General features: G+C 43.1%; 1 protein-coding gene across 1 annotated transcript in view; it reads left to right on the top strand.

The window, feature by feature from the left end:
- The window catches only part of LOC132390488 (NACHT, LRR and PYD domains-containing protein 3-like), a 48,267-nt gene that overhangs the window by 15,802 nt on the left and 15,480 nt on the right, over window positions 1-16,985 (top strand). The window contains exons 7-9 of the mRNA XM_059963099.1: window positions 11,322-11,488; window positions 13,388-13,559; window positions 13,662-13,727. Of these exons, the coding sequence (XP_059819082.1) occupies window positions 11,322-11,488; window positions 13,388-13,559; window positions 13,662-13,727 (405 nt within the window). The remainder of the gene's footprint in view (window positions 1-11,321; window positions 11,489-13,387; window positions 13,560-13,661; window positions 13,728-16,985) is intronic.

Below are 16,985 nucleotides of genomic sequence, written 5' to 3'. Positions count from 1 at the left end.
GGAAGCTGGCGATTAATATCGAAGAAGATACTAAAATTTTTTTTAAGTATATAAAAGGTAAACGAGAGTCAAGGGTAAACAGAGGACCAATACAAAATGACGTTGGAGATGCTGTAATGAGAGATGCAGAGATGACAGAGGAGCTGTATGCGTATTTTGCATCAGTCTTCACAGTAGAAAACGTCTGTGGTATACCGGGCATTCAAGAATGTCAGGGACGTGAAGTCTGTGCAGTGAAAATTATGACTGAGAAGGCTAACGTCTGAGTGTGGATAAATCGCCTGGACCTAATGGAATGCACCCTCGGGCTCTCAATGAAGTAGCTGGAGTAATTTGAGGTATTAACGATGATCTTTCAAGAATTCATAAATTCTGGCATTGGACCAGATGAGTGGAACATTGCAGATGTTACTCCGCTATTTAAGAAGGGTGGGAGTCAGCAGAAAGGAAATTATGGAATTGTTAGGCTGACATCAATGATTGGGAATTTCTTGGAATACATTGTTAGCGATGAGATTACGGAATATCTGGAGGCACGGGACAGGACAGACCAAAGCCAGCATGGTTTCTTGAAAGGAAAATCCTGCCTGACAAACCTGCTTAAATTCATTGAGGAAATTACAAGCATGGTATACAAAGGAGATGCAGTAGGTGTGGTATACTTGGATTTTCTGAAGGTCTTTGACAAGGTGCCGCACATGAGGCTGCTTAGCAAGAAAGGACCCATGGAGTTACAGAGAAGTCACTAGCGTGGGTGGAGCATTGGCTGGTCGGCAGAAAGCAGAGAATGGCAATAAATGGATCCTATTCTGGCTGGCTGCTGGTTACCAGTGAGGTTCCACAGGGGTCAAATGTTGGGATCGCTGCTTTTTACAATGTATGTCAATGATTTGGACGATGGTATTAATGGATTTGTGGCTAAATTTGCCGATGATACAAAGGTAGGTGGTGGGGCTGGTAGTGCTGAGGAAACAGAGAGTCTACAGAGAGACTTAGATAGTTTAGGGAAATGGGCAAAGATGTAGCAAATGAAATACAAAGTTGGAAATTGCATGGTCATGCACTTTGGTGGAAGAAGAAAATCAGGGAGACTATTTTTTAGATAAGGAGAGAATTCAAAATGCAGAGTTGCAAAGGGACTTCGGAGTCCTTGTGCAAGGTACCTTAAAGGCTAATCTCCATGTCGGTGGTGAAGAAGGTGAATGCCATGTTGACATTCATTTCTAGAGGTATAGAATATAAGAGCAGGGATGTGATGTTGAGGCTCTCTGAGGCAATCGTGAGACTGCACTATTGTGCGCAGCTTTGGGCTCCTTATTTCAGAAAGGATACACTGACATTGGAGAGAAGATCCACTCGTAGCAACCAATTACACAGATTTTCCACCCTATGACTAAAGTAATTTCTCTGCATCTCTGTTCTGAATGGACATTCTTCAATCCTGAGGTCGTGTTCTCTTGTCCTAAACGCCCCTGCATGGAAAATAACTTTGCCATATCTAATCTGATCAGACCTTTTAATATTCAGAATATTTCTATGGAATCCTCCTTTCATTCTCCTGAACTCCAGGGAATACAGCCCAAAAGCTACCAAAAATTCCTCATAAGTTAACCCTTTCATTCCTGGATTCATTCTGAATCTTCTCGGAACCCTCGCCAATGTCAGTATGTCCTTTCTAAAATAAGGAGCCCAAAACTGCATACAATACTCTGTGCAGTCTCACCACTGCCTTCTAAAGCCTCGCCATCACATCCCTGCTCTTATATTCTATACCTCTAGAAATGAATGCTAACATTGCATTCGTCTTCTTCACCAACCTGGGGGTTAATCTTTAGGGTATCTTGCAGAAGAACTCCCAAGTCCCTTTGCATCTCTGTATTTTGAATTCTCTCTCTATCTAAACAATAATCTACCCGATTATTTCTTCCACCAAAATGCATGACCATACACTTTATAACTTCGTATTTCATTTGCCACTTCTTTGCCCATTCCCCTAAACTATCTCAGTCTCTCTGCGTCTCTCTGTTTCCTCATCACTACCCGCTCCTCCACCTATCTTTGTGTCATGGGCAATTTAGCCACAAATCCATTAATACCATAGTATAAATCATTGACATACATCGTAAAGAGCATCAATCCCAGCAGCGACAACTGTGGCACTCCAAGGGTAACCGGCAGCCAGCAAGAATAGGATCTCTTCATTTCCACTCTCTGCTTTCTGCCGATCAACCAATGCTCACCCTTGCTAGTAGCTTCCATGTAATTCCATGGGCTCATATTCAGACATCCCACCTCTCCCAGAAGTTCTGGAAGTGTCCCGCATATTGATTGCGGCTTCTTGGTGCCCGCAAATTATATACGATATCCCGGAAATTGATTTTTTGAGAGCGCGCGCGAGCGAAAGAGAGAGAGCGCCATGGCAGAGTATTCCAAAAAAGAAAATGCAGAAGGTACTTCACCCCAGACTACACTGAAGTGTTCCCCTGCCTAATAGGGGTCAGAAATAATGACAGTGTTTCACGCGGCACTGTTTGCAACAGTGACTTTTCTATTGCCGATGGTGGGTTAAATCACTGTTGAGGTGAGTTTAACAGGTGTCATTCGTTCATTAGCGGAGCAAACGTTATTTAAACTAGCTGGCTAGCTGCTAAGGAGCTACTCTATTGCAAACATCCCACCTCTGCCGGAAGTTCCGGCAGTCTACCGCAAATTAATTGTGCTACCGCGCTGAATTGCTCCCTGAATTGAATCCTTCCCTTATGGTTGTGTGCTCAGTCCACTGTTGTTCACTCTGCTGACCCACGGCTGTGCTGCAACACACAGCTCGAACCACATCATCAAGTTCGCCGATGACACGACCGTGGTGGGTCTCATCAGCAAGAGCGATGAGTCAGTGTACAGATAGGAGGTGCAGCGGCTAACAACCTGTATTAGAATGTGCACAAAACAAAAGAGATGGTTGTTGATTTCAGGAGGGCACAGAGCGACTACTCCCCACTGAACATCGACGGCTCCTCGGTAGAGATCGTAAAGAGCACCGAATTTCTTGGTATTCACCTGACGGAGAATCTCACCTTGTGCCTCAACACCAGCTCCATAGCAAAGAAAGCCCAGCAGCGTCTCTACTTTTTGCGAAGGCTGAGGAAAGTCCATCTCCCACCCCCCATCCTTATCACTTTTTACAGGGGTTGTATTGAGAGCATCCTGAGCAGCTGCATCACTGCCTGGTTCAGAAATGTCACCATCTTGGATCGCAAGACCCTGCAGCGGATAGTTAGGTCAGCTGAGAAGAATATCAGGGTCTCTCTTCCCACCATCATGGACATTTACACTACACGCTGCATCCGCAAAGGAAACAGTATTATGAAGGTCCCCATGCACCCGTCACACAATCTGTTCTCCCTTCTGCCATCTGGGAAAAGGCTCCAAAGCATTCAGGCTCTCACGACCAGACTATGTAACAGTCCCCAAGCTTCTTCCCTCAAGTTATCAGACTCCTCAATACCCGAAGCCTGGCCTGACACCTTGCCCTACTGTCCTGTTTATTATTTATTGTAATGTATGCACTGTTTTTGTGCGCTTTATGCATTCCTGTGTAGGTCTGTAGTCTAGCTTTCTCTGTGTTGTATTTTTTTATTACGTAGTTCAGTCTAGTTTTTTTGTACTGTGCCCTGTAATACCGTGGTCCTGAAAAACGTTGTCTCATTTTTACTATGTACCAGCTTAGCAATCATTGGGAATTTTAACATGAAATTGGATTGAGAAAACCATGCCAGTATTGGACCTCATTTCGACCAACAGTTATGGTCGAAATGACAATAAAAGTGACTTGACTTGACTTGAAATGAGTTTCTGCAGGATGCGATGTCTGCATATTGCTAAGCAGCCTCCTGTGTTGCACCTCTCAAAGTACTTCTGAAAATCCAAGTACACCACTTCCACTGCATCTCGTTTGTCTACCCTGCTGGTAACTTCCAGAAAAAAAATGCAGTAGGTTAGTCAGGCAGGATTTTCCTTTCAGGAAACCATGCTGGATTTGGCCTGTCTTGCCATGTGCCTCCAGGTACTCCGTAGTGTCATCCCTATCTATCGATTCCAACAACTTCTCAAATCACTGAAGTCAGGCTAACAGGTCTATAGTTTACTTTCTGCTGCCTCCCAACCCTCTTAAGTAGCAGAATACCATTTGCAATTTTTCCAGTCATCAGATACAATACCAGAATCTATCGATTTTGAAAGATCTTAGTTATTGTCTCATCAGTCTCTCCCGCTACTTCCTTCAGAACCCGAGGGTGCATTCCATCAGGTCCAGGAGATTTACGCACCCTCAGAGCATAAAGCTTCCCGGGCCCCTTCTCAGTCGTAATTTTTACTGCGCCTACTTCACTTCCCTGACACTCTTGAATATCTGGTAAACTGCAGATGTCTTCCACTGTGGAGACCGATGTAAAATACACATTCAGTTCCTCTGTCATTTCTGTATCTCTCATTACAATACCACAAGCGTAATTTTGTAATGTCCTATATCTACTCTTTATATACTTAAAGAAAACATTTGCTATCTTGTTTGGTATTAGTTGCCAGCTTCCTTTCATAAACAATATTTTCCTCCCTAATGATCCTTTTAGTTCCTTTCTGCATATTTTTAAAAGCTTTCCAATCCTCTATCATTTACTTTTACTTTGGCTCTGACATGCCAGCCATGGTGGTGTCTTACTTCCATTCGAAAATTTCATCTTATTTGGAATATATCTGTCTGTACTTACCTTACATTTTTCAGAAACTCCAGCCATTTCTGCTTTGCTGTCCTTCCTGCTAGTGTGCCTTTCAGGTCAACCTTGGCCATTTGTCCTCTCATACATTGCAAATCCCTTTATTCCACTGAAATACCGACATACTGGAATTTAGTTTCTTCTTCTCAAATTTCAAAGTGAACTCGATCATATTGTGATCACTGCTCCCTAAGGGCTCCTTACCCTTAAGCTCTCTTATCACCTCCAGTTCATTGCACAGCACCCAGTCCAGAATAGCCCTTGTGGGCTCAACAATAAACTGTTCTAAAAAACCATCCTTTAGGCATTCTACAAACTCTCTTTCTTGAGGTCCAGTACTGGCCTGGTTTTCCAAATCCAATTTCATGTTAAAATTCCCAATGATTATCATGAGATTGCCCTTCTCGCACCCCTTTTCTATCTCCTACTGTAATTTGTAAACCACATCCCGGATGCTGTATGGAGGCCTATACAGAACTGCCATTAGGGTCCACTTACCCTCGCCATTTCTTAGTTCATCCCATAAAGAATCTGCTGCTTCCGATCCCATGTCATCCCTTTCTAATGATACAATAACTTTTTTATGCACAAGGCCACACCACCCCCTCTGCCTACTAACCTATCTTTCCAATACACCATATATCCTTGGACGTTGTGATCCCTATGACAGCTATCCTTTAGACAAGTTTCAGAGATGGCCACAACATCATACATGCCAATTTGTAGCTAAATTTCAATATACATGAGGAGTGAAAAAAAATCTTCTTTATCAATTTTATTATTTAAGTGAAAAAATATATATATGTATCTGTGTGTGTATATATATATATATATATATAAACGGGAGGACAATGATCACGAATGTCTATATCAATGTCAGTTCGAATAAAAGGAAAAATTTACATTATCAAGATCAAACAAAGTATTAATCTAATAGTATATGATAAAGAGAAAGGTAATTGATTCTCCTCTTATCCATAAAAGGAAAACAAAGATAAAGAAACCTTTATAATTGGCGTAAACCCAAAAGTGAGTGAAAGCTCAAACTGAGTGAAAGCCAAAAAGAATAATTTCTGATCAAATCCAAAACTTCAAAAAAGTAACTGGAAGGGCTATAATTCAGAGCATATGAAAATATTGAATAAAAGGTCTCTAAGTTTCCTCTAATTTAGAGGATGTATCAAATGACCGACTTCTTATTTTCTCTGAACTGAAACATAATGGAGGTAAGCCAATAAATAACAGTAGGTTGATTAGAATCCTTCCATTAACGCAGAATGGCTCTCTAGCCAATATAGTTGTGAAAGCAATCATCCGTTGAGTGGAAGCAGGAATATCTTCTGGTTCCGAAGGAATGATCCCTAAAATTGTTGTAAGTAATTTCGGTTGTAAATCCAAATTTAGAACCTTTGACAAAGTTTCCTTCTTTCCAAAAATTATCTAACTTGATCCAAGACCAGAACATATGTATTAATATAGCCACCTCAATATTACATCTATCACAAATAGGATTAATATTAGAAAAAAAATACAGGTTAATTTGGCCTGTGACATATGCACCCGATGCACTACCTTGAAAAAAGAGGAGTAAAAATGTTTATTTAACGTTTCTGACTTAATCAGTCTGATGGTCTGATGGAAGAAGCTGTCCCGGATCCTGTTGGTCCTGGCTTTTATGCTGCAGTACCGTTTCACAGATGGTAGCAGCTGGAACAGTTTGCCATTAGGTTAAGTCGGGTCCCCAATGATCATTCGGGTCCTTTTTACACACCAGTTTTTTTTTAATAAATGTCATTAAAAGTGGGAGGTTCACGTCTACAGATGCACTGGACTGTCTGCACCAGTCTCTGCAGTGTCCTCTGACTGAGGGAAGTACCGCTCCCATACCAGGCACTGATGCATTCAGTCAGGATGCTTTAATTTGTGACCCTAGGTAACCACATTTTCATCCAGATGACAAACAACAAAGGGTTCAGAACTGATTACCGTAACATTCCACTGGTCCCGACTTCCACTCAGAGAGGTAACCATGTACTACCACTCCCTTAACTTTTCCCAGAAACCCAATATAGAATCCACTAAGAATAAAGAACAGTTGACGTTTTGGGCCGGGTCCCATCAGCAGGACAGGAGGAAAGAAAAATGTGAGGAGTCAGAGTTAGAGGGATGGGGTAGTGACTGGAGAAACACAAAGAGGTAGGTCAAATCGGGTGGGGAAGGGGTTGCGATGGATGAAGTAAAGAGTTGGGAAGTCATTTGGTGGTAGACATACAGAACTGGAGAGGGGAAATCTAATAGGAGACGACAGAAGCCCATGGAAGAAAGAAAAAGGGGGAAGGAGAACCAGAAGGATGTGATGGGCAGGCAATGAATTAAGGTGAGCCGGGCAAATGGGGAATGAAATAGAGAAGGTGCAGTTTGGTATCTGTCAGACAGGGTCTGTTCTCCCATCTGCAGTGCGGTGTCTCTCAGACAGGGAATGTTCTCCCATCACAGTGCGGTGTCTCTGAGACAGGGAATGGTCTCCCATCACAGTGCGGTGTCTCTGAGACAGGGAATGTTCTCCCATCTGCAGTGTGGTGTCTCTCAGACTGGGAATGTTCTCCCATCACAGTGTGGTGTCGCTGAGACGGAATGTTCTCCCATCTACAGGGTGGTGTCTCTCAGACAGGGGCTGTCCTCCCATCACAGTGTGGTGTCTCTGAGATGGTGTATGTACTCCCATTTGTTGTGTGCTGTGTATCAGACAGAAAATATTCATTCTTGGAAAAGAGGGATGTAAACTTGTACCACCCTAGAAATGGAAAGTCAGAATATTCGTTTTCTCATTAATCCTTCCACAAATGCCTGAAACTCTTGATTCGTGCTATTTGACTGAAATGCCAAAGGATAGTCTCACCTAGTTATTCAGCATGGCATGTCTGAATTCATTTACCTCGAAATAATTGTTCTAAATAATACCTTGAAAGAATCACACATTTCCAAAGAAACCACCCCAGTTTCCTTAAACCTTGTCCTTCCAGAGTTTATCATTTGAAGAATTTCTGGCAGAGATATCTCAGATCACTCTTGCTTTGTTTCTCGGAACTTTGTATATTGAAATATTTAGGGATCTGTGTCTCCGGTAAGGATGTAATGTATTGTCTGTCAGTTGCCCGGTGAGTGAGGTGTTGATTCCAATCAAGCCAAACCGCATGAGAACGGGGCAGTTTCGAAGATGATTCAGAATTTTGATGGTAATGTGGAAGGGAAGGCTATTTCTCTAAGTGTGTTTCGTGCACAGGGCAGTGCTGCACGTGTTGCACTTGCTATCTTTTTGACTGTGGGTTTCAGAGATGCTGTTGAAATCTGGCCAGCAAATATCTGCAGTGCATTTCTGCCAAGGACCAGAGGTACTTTTTGACATTGGTGGGTTTGAATATTTAGGGTGAATGCAAGCAGGAACTAGGTGGGGCAAATGGCTGCTGATCCTCTTGCACCATTGAGTAAGATCACAATTAATGAAGCCTGTCCTCACTATGACTTTTTTGCTCTTTTTCCAGAATCTTTGATACTTCCGCCTTGAACGTGTTTAAGATTCCAGTCCTAAACAGTTTGTGCAAGAGAATTTCAAGGAGTCACGATAGGGAATAAATTCATACTAATCTGTTTTGAATCGATCCATAAGATACAGGAATAGAACTAGGTCATTTGGCTCAACGAGCACAGTCCAGCATTTAATCATGTCTGATCAATTTTGCCTCTCAGCCACAGTCTCCTGCCTTCTAGCCTTATCGCTTCAGGCCCTGACTAATCACGAATACTAACAACCTCTTCCTTAAACGTACCAAATGACTTGACCTCCACAGCTGCCTATATCAACGAATTCCACAGATTCACCACTCTCTGGTGAATGATATTCATCCTCATCACCGTTGTAAACAGAAGTCCCTGTATTCTGACTCTGTGTTCTCTGTTCTTAGACTCCTCCACCATACAAATCGTCTTCTGCACATCCATTATTTCAAAATTAGACAGGTTTCAATGAGGTCACCCTCATTCTCCTGAATTCCTGTGTAGAGGTCCAGAGCCGTCAGACGCTCCTCATATGCCCCTCATATGGCAACTCATTCCCGTAAACATTCTTATGATCTTTCTTTGAAACCTCTCCAATGTCAGCACACCATTTCTTTCGATAAGGAACCAAAACCCTCACATCACTCAAGGTGGGGCCTCGCCAGTGCTTTATAAAGACTCAACGTTACATACTTGTTTTTATATTTTAGTCCACTCGAAATTAATTGCATTTGCTTTTATCACCACCGACTCAACCTGCAAATCAACATTGAAGACATCCTGCACAAGCACTCCCATGCCGCTTTGTACCTCAGGTTATTGAATTTTCATTCCATTCAGTAAAAGGACAACCCTTTTATTCCTTCTAACAAAGTGAATGATCAGACATTTCCCGACACTGTATTAAACATGCCATATCTTCGCCCATTCTCCCAATCAGTCCAAGTACTTCCGCGTTCCGAGGATAGCCTCTCTACTTCCTCAAAACTACCTTCTCCTCCTCATATCATCTGGAAATCTGGCCACTAAGCCTTTAATTCTGTTATCGAAATCATTGAAGTATAACGTTCCCAACACAGATGTCTATGGAACACGACTAGTCACCAGTAGCCAACCAGAAATAGAAACCCTTTGTCCTACTCTTTGCCTACAGCCAATCAGCCAATCCTTAATCCATGCTAGAACTTTTCCTGTAACGCCGTGGACACGTAACATGTTCAGCAGCCTCTTGGGTGGCAACTTGTCAAAAGCCTTCTGAAAATCTAAGCACACATTATCCACGGATTCTCCTTTGTCTATCCTGTTTATTATTTCTACAAAGAATTCCAACAGATTTGTCAGGCACAATTTTTCCTTGAGAAATCCATGCTGACCACGGTGTACTTTTATCATGTGCCTCCAAGTACCCGAAACCAACTACCCTTGGTACCCTTAAGAGTATCAAGTACCCTTAACAATCGACATCTAAACTTTTGCAGCCAGTGATTTCAGACTACCAAGCCTATAATTTCATTTCTTCTGACCCAGTCCATTATTGAAGAGAGTAGCAAAATTTGCAATTTGCCATTCCTTGTGAGCCATGCCAGAATCAATGAATTCCTGAAAGATCATTGCTGGCACTTCTACATATGCAGTAAAAAAAAAGCTTAGCTGGAGAATACAGGAATATCTTGAACAGTTTCTTCTGCTGTGGCTCAGAAGAGAACAGAGATGTAGTGATGATGGAAGATTCCTTAGTCGGAGGAACAGAGATGAGATTTTGTGGGCACGATGCAGAGTCCCGTATGTTATGTTGCCTCCCAGGTGCCAAGGACGATTCGGTTCAGTTCCACATCATTTAAAAAGTGCAGAAGGAGCGAGTAGCACAGGTAGTAAAGGTGAGGTGGTTCTGGTAAGAGATTTCAGGGAGCTAGGTAGAAAACAGGCCTACCAGAGTAGTAATTTCAGGATTACTGGCCAGCGTGGGGATAAATATACGATGACTTGGCAGATGAATGCATAGCTAAGGAACTGGTGCGGAGGGGGGAGGGGTGAGTGGAGGGTTCAGATTTATGTAGAATTGGACTTTGTAGCCAGCACAACTTAAATGCCATCTATAAATTTGCTGACAATAAAACCATTGTTGCCAGACTTTCAGATGGTGATGAGGGGCGAACGGGAGCGAGATACATTAGATAGTGATCGAGCGACAACCTTGCGCTCAATGCCAGTAAAACCAAAGAACTTCAGAAAGGGTATAACAAGGGAACACACACAAGTTCTCAAAGAGAGATCAGGTGGAGAGAGTGAGCAGTTTCAAGTTCCTGGGTGTCACTATGTCTGAGGGCCTAACCTGGACCCAAAATATCGATGCAGCTATTCAGAAGGCTATATTTCATCAGGAGTTTGAGGAGATTTGGTATGTCACCAAAATCAGTATTGCGCAAATTTCTAGACGTACCATGCAAGGCATTCTAACTGGCTGCATCTTTGGCACCCTAGCTGTTTATATGTCTCCAACACTTTTGCGCAATACTGTAGTAATTTTATGTAACTGCAGCTGCAAAACAAAAAAAAAGTGACATGTGTGAGTGATAATAAACCTGACTCTGATATGGGTCTTTATTGTGTACAATGTTGGAAGGGGTCAAAGCGAGGCGAATCATGGTTTGGAAACGAGAAGGGAAAGAACACCAGAGAGATATTCTGTAATGATCAATAATCCAGTTGTTTGGAATCAAATGACCTTGTCTCGTGTCTCAGGGCTGAATGTGTCCATGCTCTCACTACACCCCACCCCAGGCACTCCTTTACTGCTACTGTCCTACACCCCTCCCACCCTCTCTGCAATCTGCCCCACACTCCTCACACCATCTTTGCCATGGGTCTCATGCCCTCCCTGCGGCGCATGCTCCATAATCACCTTTTCCAACATAATTTGCTCCCCATCATCTTTACCAACTCGCTCTCCACTCCATGTTGCACAGTACTGCATTTTCATATTTCTATTCCCAGATTCCAAATCTACGATCTCAGATCTCCTGACGCAGTGCGAAGATTATCAGCTGCTCCACCTGACTATTTTCTACCGAGAGAGACTGAAACCTGCAATTGAAGAACGGGTAGAAGGACTCAGCTGGACGTTGAGACAGGAGGGACAATTCAGTGAACAGGAACACGAGGTGATTGGGAGTAACAGCTGGGATCCCGTTCATTTTAGTGAAAGGAGGGATGAGAGACTACGGTCAGGCTGGCTCATCCTCTTGCTTCTGTACACTGCAGTGATGATATTGATCACTGAACAATTTTGTGACCAAAACCTTCCCACCAGGGTGAAAATCAGTGAATTAGAAAATTCCGAACTGCAGATTCAAACTTAATTCATCAGTCCAAATAGGCTGAGCTCAACACAATGCTGAGAGAAATGTGATTCAATGAATCAGCATTAGAAATGAAAACCTGATCAAAATACCCATCAAGGCCTTTGGTCACTTTGGGATTAATTTCATTTCTCCTCATGGACGATGGAAATGTCCAGTTCGCTGCTGCCGTGTGTGATGGGACACCTGGCTACCACATCGATGTGGTCACATTACTCCCGAACACAGCCAGGTGCCTGGAATTTCGCCAATGTGTTGTGACCCTAGAATTAGAATCACACAACAGGAAAATGGGCCATATCACCCTAAAACTTTCCTATCACCTGTTTCTCAAATTATCTTCCGCATTCCATAGTTTCAAACAACACTTATTATCGAAATATGTATACAGTATACAACCCTGAGATTCACTTTCTTACAGAAATTGAAGAAACACAATAGAACCCATTTAAAAAATAAAAACTCACATGACAAAGGCCGCCAAACACCCAATGTTTGATAAACAGAACAGATTGTCCGAACACTAAAAGTAAATAATTAACACCGAGAATATGAACCGCAGAGACCACCAACGTGGAAAGTGAGTCCACGGCCACTGAGCCACATTCACTGCTGCAGCCAGTCCTTGAGCCCAGACCAGTACCGCAGATGTGAGTAAACTTCGTGAATCAGTGAACTAAACACCCTCGCTCGCAGCCGCGGCATCGGAACCTTTTTGATCTGGTCTAGCACTGATATCGACCAAACATTGGCTGATTACTCGCTTTCGGGCCCGTTCCCTGCCACTTTGATCTGGCCACAAGTTCTCATTACCAATGACAGTGGTGGAAGTGTACACTCAAGACGCCAGCTTGCCGAATTTCCCCACAGCACCACACATACACCAGGTCGGTTCAAAAATAACAACTTGCAAATGAAAAACGTTTCAATAATTGGTAGCACAGAAAAGTGTTATTGAATGAGTATTTAGAGTTTTCTTTGCTGCCAATAAAGCTTCACTGTTTTTCACCAGCTCCATTTTTCCAGGACAGTATGAATGTATTCATGATATAGAATCTGATAACCAACTCCGGAAATTCACTTTAGATCAGGCCACATCAGCCCGGAGGATCCTTTAGGACAGTCAATATCATGAACAGGGATTTGTTGAGTTGTCCCAGAGACCAATCAAGACACAATCCAATATAATCGAAGATAGTCAACTTTCCAAATGTGGTATCTGCCAACAGAGGTCATCAGCCCAAGTGTTTGTGGGTAGGAAATGTTCTCACTGAGCTCATCCATGTCACTTCCATCACACTGAAAGAGACAGACCCAGACCAGAGAGCAGCGAGAAGGACAATGCATTGTGCAGGAACAGTAGAGTTGTAACGAGCCATAATCCACTGGTGAATGGCCAATGCCTACCTCACATTGCCGTCACCAACAAAAACATGTAACAGCTCTACAAGCATTATGAAGAAATGTGGCAAAAGTGATTACGTCACTCTGCAATAATAATACCGACTTGTAATTGTGTTCAGTTCGTGTTTCGGTTCCGTTGCTTGAACCCATAGATTTTCAGAATGGACCAGGAGACAGACCGGTGGTTGTCCCGGTGCTCTTGGGCAATGAGACGACTAGTTGAATGTCCCATCAATGAGCATATTTTCCTCATCGTTCTGTGTCTGTCCATCCGATCTTCACTGTTGTTCTTCACAGGAAGTCAAGGAGCTTGCGGAGTGGGGAAACCGGACAGAGAGTTCCAAACTCTTCCTCAGTCTGGTGACGGAGAAAGGCGCAAAGGCCCAGAGAATGATGTGGGAATCCTTTGTGGAAGTGAGGAAGGAGTTACCAAAGTTGGAAAGGATACTGAAGGAAATCCAGGAATTTGGTACCATGAAATAACGCACTCTGACCTAAATCAGATTGAAACTTTCCAGATTTAACAATGCATGTTGGATTCAATTTCATGAAAGTTTTTCGATGTCAACAGGTCCTGATCCATATGAACATATGAATGTCAGCCGTGGCTTTTGTGAGTTATCTTCGCAACTCAAGGGTGAGTGATGAAATAAATGATTCAAACTGATTACTTGACAGAAATGATGTTGAACAGCGATTGTTCATAGATAACTGAAACTAGGAATCCAACTGTCAGTGTTTGTGGAAAGGGATGGTCTTGACTGGAAATCTCTATCAGTGAATTGGTATCTGAGTTGGAACACTTCAGACCTTTTCTGATATTTTGTAAAATAACTCAGTTCAGTATTTTGACTGTTTGGCCATAAGTCACTCAGGCATCTACACCCAGCAAGGTCCTCTTGCCCAAGAAAGCCCTAGACGTTGCTGGCAGTCGGCTGAGGTGTTGTGAATCCCAACAATGCTGGCTGGTAACACAGCAGCATATCCCAGATTGTCTGAGAGTGGGAGAATCAGGAAGTTCTTCCACGGTTAGGGTGACATTGTGGAGTTGCTGTTAGACTACTGCTTTCAACATCAGTGATCTCGGTTCAATTCCCGAGGCAGACTAAGGAGCTTGTACTGTCTCTCCGTGACCGTGTGGGTTTCTTCTGGATTTTCAGGTTTTTTCCCACATTCTGAAGATGGAGTCACAGAGAAGTACAACACAGAAACAGGCCCATCGGCTGATCTATTCCTTGCTGAACCACTTAAACTGCCTACTCCCACTGACCTCCATCCATGTACCTATCCAAACTTCTTAAATGTTGAAATTGACATTATATGCACTACTTTGGGCTGGCAATGTGTTTCACACTCTGAGTGAAGGTGTTTCCCCATGTATTCCCCTTAAACATTCACCGTGGATTCTAGTTGTAGACCCAGATATTGTCAGTGGAAAAAGCTTGCTTACATTTTCCTTATTTATATCCCCCATAATTTTGTATACCTCTATCAATTCTCCTCTTGATTTTCTGCGTTCCAAGGTTTACAGACCTAATCTATTCAAATTTGTGTTATAACTCAGGTCTTCCAGACCTGGCACCGTCTGTGCAATATGTTCACTGAACTCTTTGACAGGTATTTCCATCATTTCTGCAGGTCACCAAAACTTCTCACAATACTCCAAACTAGGCCTCACCAATGTCTTGCACAACTTCAACATAACATCCCACCTCCTGTACTCAATACTTTGGTTTATGAAGGCCAATACGCCAGAAGTTTTCTTAATGACCCTGTCTACCCAGGACGCCACTTTCAATTAATTATGTACTAGTATTCCCAGATCTTTTTGCTCTATCACATTCCTTAGTGCCCCAACATTCACTGTGTAGACCGTGGTTGGCCCTATCAAAGTACAACATCACGCAGTTGTCTGCTTTAATTTGTATCTGCTATGTTCAGTCATTTTTCCTAACGTTTCAGATCCCGCTGCGAGTCATGTTAGACTTCGTTGTTCTCCACTACACCCCAAATATTGATGTCATTGGAAATGTGCTGATCCAGTCAGCTACATTATAATCCAGATCTTTGATATAGATGACAAACAACAGATCCAACACCAATTCCTGCAGTACATGTCACCTGCCTCAACTCAGACAGGCAACTCTCTGGCTTATCCCTCAAAGCCAGTGTCAAGTCCAATTTAATACCTCATCTTGAATGCCGAGCAACTGAAACCTCTTCACCAAGCACCCATGCGGGTCCTTGCCGTATTAAAGTCCATCTGGACAGCATCTACTGCCTGGCCTTCATCATCAATTTTCCTGGTAAATTCCTCGAAGAACTCTATAAGTTTGGTTCGAGATGACCTATCACACACGAAGCCATGCTGACTATCCTTAATCAGTCCATATCCAGATGTAGAGGTCACTCTGTTAATTGGTCACATCGGTGTAATTGGGCGCATGAGCTGGAAGGGTCTGTCACTGTGCTGTATCCCTAAAACTAATGAAGCAGTTCCTTCAGCTCAAGTCCCACTCAGCACAATTTGCACGAATGTTAAGCTGTACTTCATTTAATCCACATTATGACCATGGACTGAACAGACGTCTGGCAGGGTGTTGAAGCACTGTAAAACTGCAGACAGCCCTGGCTAGACTTAACACACTGTGAAGCACCATGCTGTTCCTAGACTGTCCCGGTACATGGTCGATTCCTGAATGCACCCCTGGAGGTTTCATAGAAACATAGAAAAATAGAAAATAGGTGCAGGAGTAGGCCAGTCAGCCCTTCAAGCCTGCACTGCCATTCAGTACGATCATGGAGGATCATCCAACTCAGAACCCTGTACCTGCTTTCTCTTCATACCCCTTGATCCCTTTAGCCACAAGGGCCATATGAAACTCCCTCTTAAATATAGCAAATGAACTGGCCTCTCAACTGTTTTCTGAGGCAGAGAATTCCACAGATTCACCACTCTCTGTGTGAAGAGGTTTTTCCTCATCTCGGTCCTAAAAGGCTTCCCCTTTATCCTTAAACTGTGACCCCTCATTCTGGACTTCCCCCAACATCAGGAACAATCTTTCTGCATCGTGCCTGTCAAATCCCTTTAGAATTTTATACCTTTCAGTAAGATCCCCCCTCAATCTTCTAAATTCCAGCGAGTATAAGCCTAGTTGATCCAGTCTTTCTTCTTATGAAAGTCCTGCCATCCCAGGAATTAATCTAGTGAACCTTCTTTGTACTCCCTCTATGGTAAGAATCGCTTTCCTCAGAATAGGGGACCAAAACTGCTCACAATACTCTAGGTGTGGTCTCACAAAGGCCTTGTACAACTGCGGTAGAACCTCCCTGCTCCTGTACTCAAATCCTTTTGCTATGAATGCCAACATATGATTCGCCTTTTTCACCGCCTGCTGTACCTGCATGCCCAATTTCAATGACTGGTGTACAATGACACCCAGGTCTCATTGCACTCCCCCCCCCCCCCCCCACCAACTTTTCCAAATCGGCCACCATTCAGATGATAATCTGTTTTCCTGTTCTTACCACCAAAGTGGATAACCTTGCATTTATCCACATTAAATTGCTTCTGCCATGAATTTGCCCACTCACCTGACCTATCCAAGTCACCCTCTTAGCATCCTCTTAGCATTCTCCTCACAGCTAACACTGCCACCCAGTTTCGTGTCATCCTCAACCTTGGAGATGCTGCATTGAATTCCCTCGTCTAAATCATTAATATATATTGTAAACAACTGAGGTCCCAGCACTGAGCCTTGAGTTACCCCACTAGTCACTGCCTGCCATTCTGAAAAGGTCTCGTTTATTCCCATTCTTTGCTTCCTGTCTGCCAACCAATTCTCCATCCACATCAATACCATGCTCCCAATACCGTGTGCTTTAAGTCTGCATG

The sequence above is a fragment of the Hypanus sabinus genome, unplaced genomic scaffold (genome assembly GCF_030144855.1).
Source record: "Hypanus sabinus isolate sHypSab1 unplaced genomic scaffold, sHypSab1.hap1 scaffold_929, whole genome shotgun sequence".
Taxonomy (NCBI): Eukaryota; Metazoa; Chordata; class Chondrichthyes; order Myliobatiformes; family Dasyatidae; genus Hypanus; species Hypanus sabinus.
Note: the sequence above shows the minus strand (reverse complement) of the source record. Positions and strands in the feature narration are given on the sequence as shown.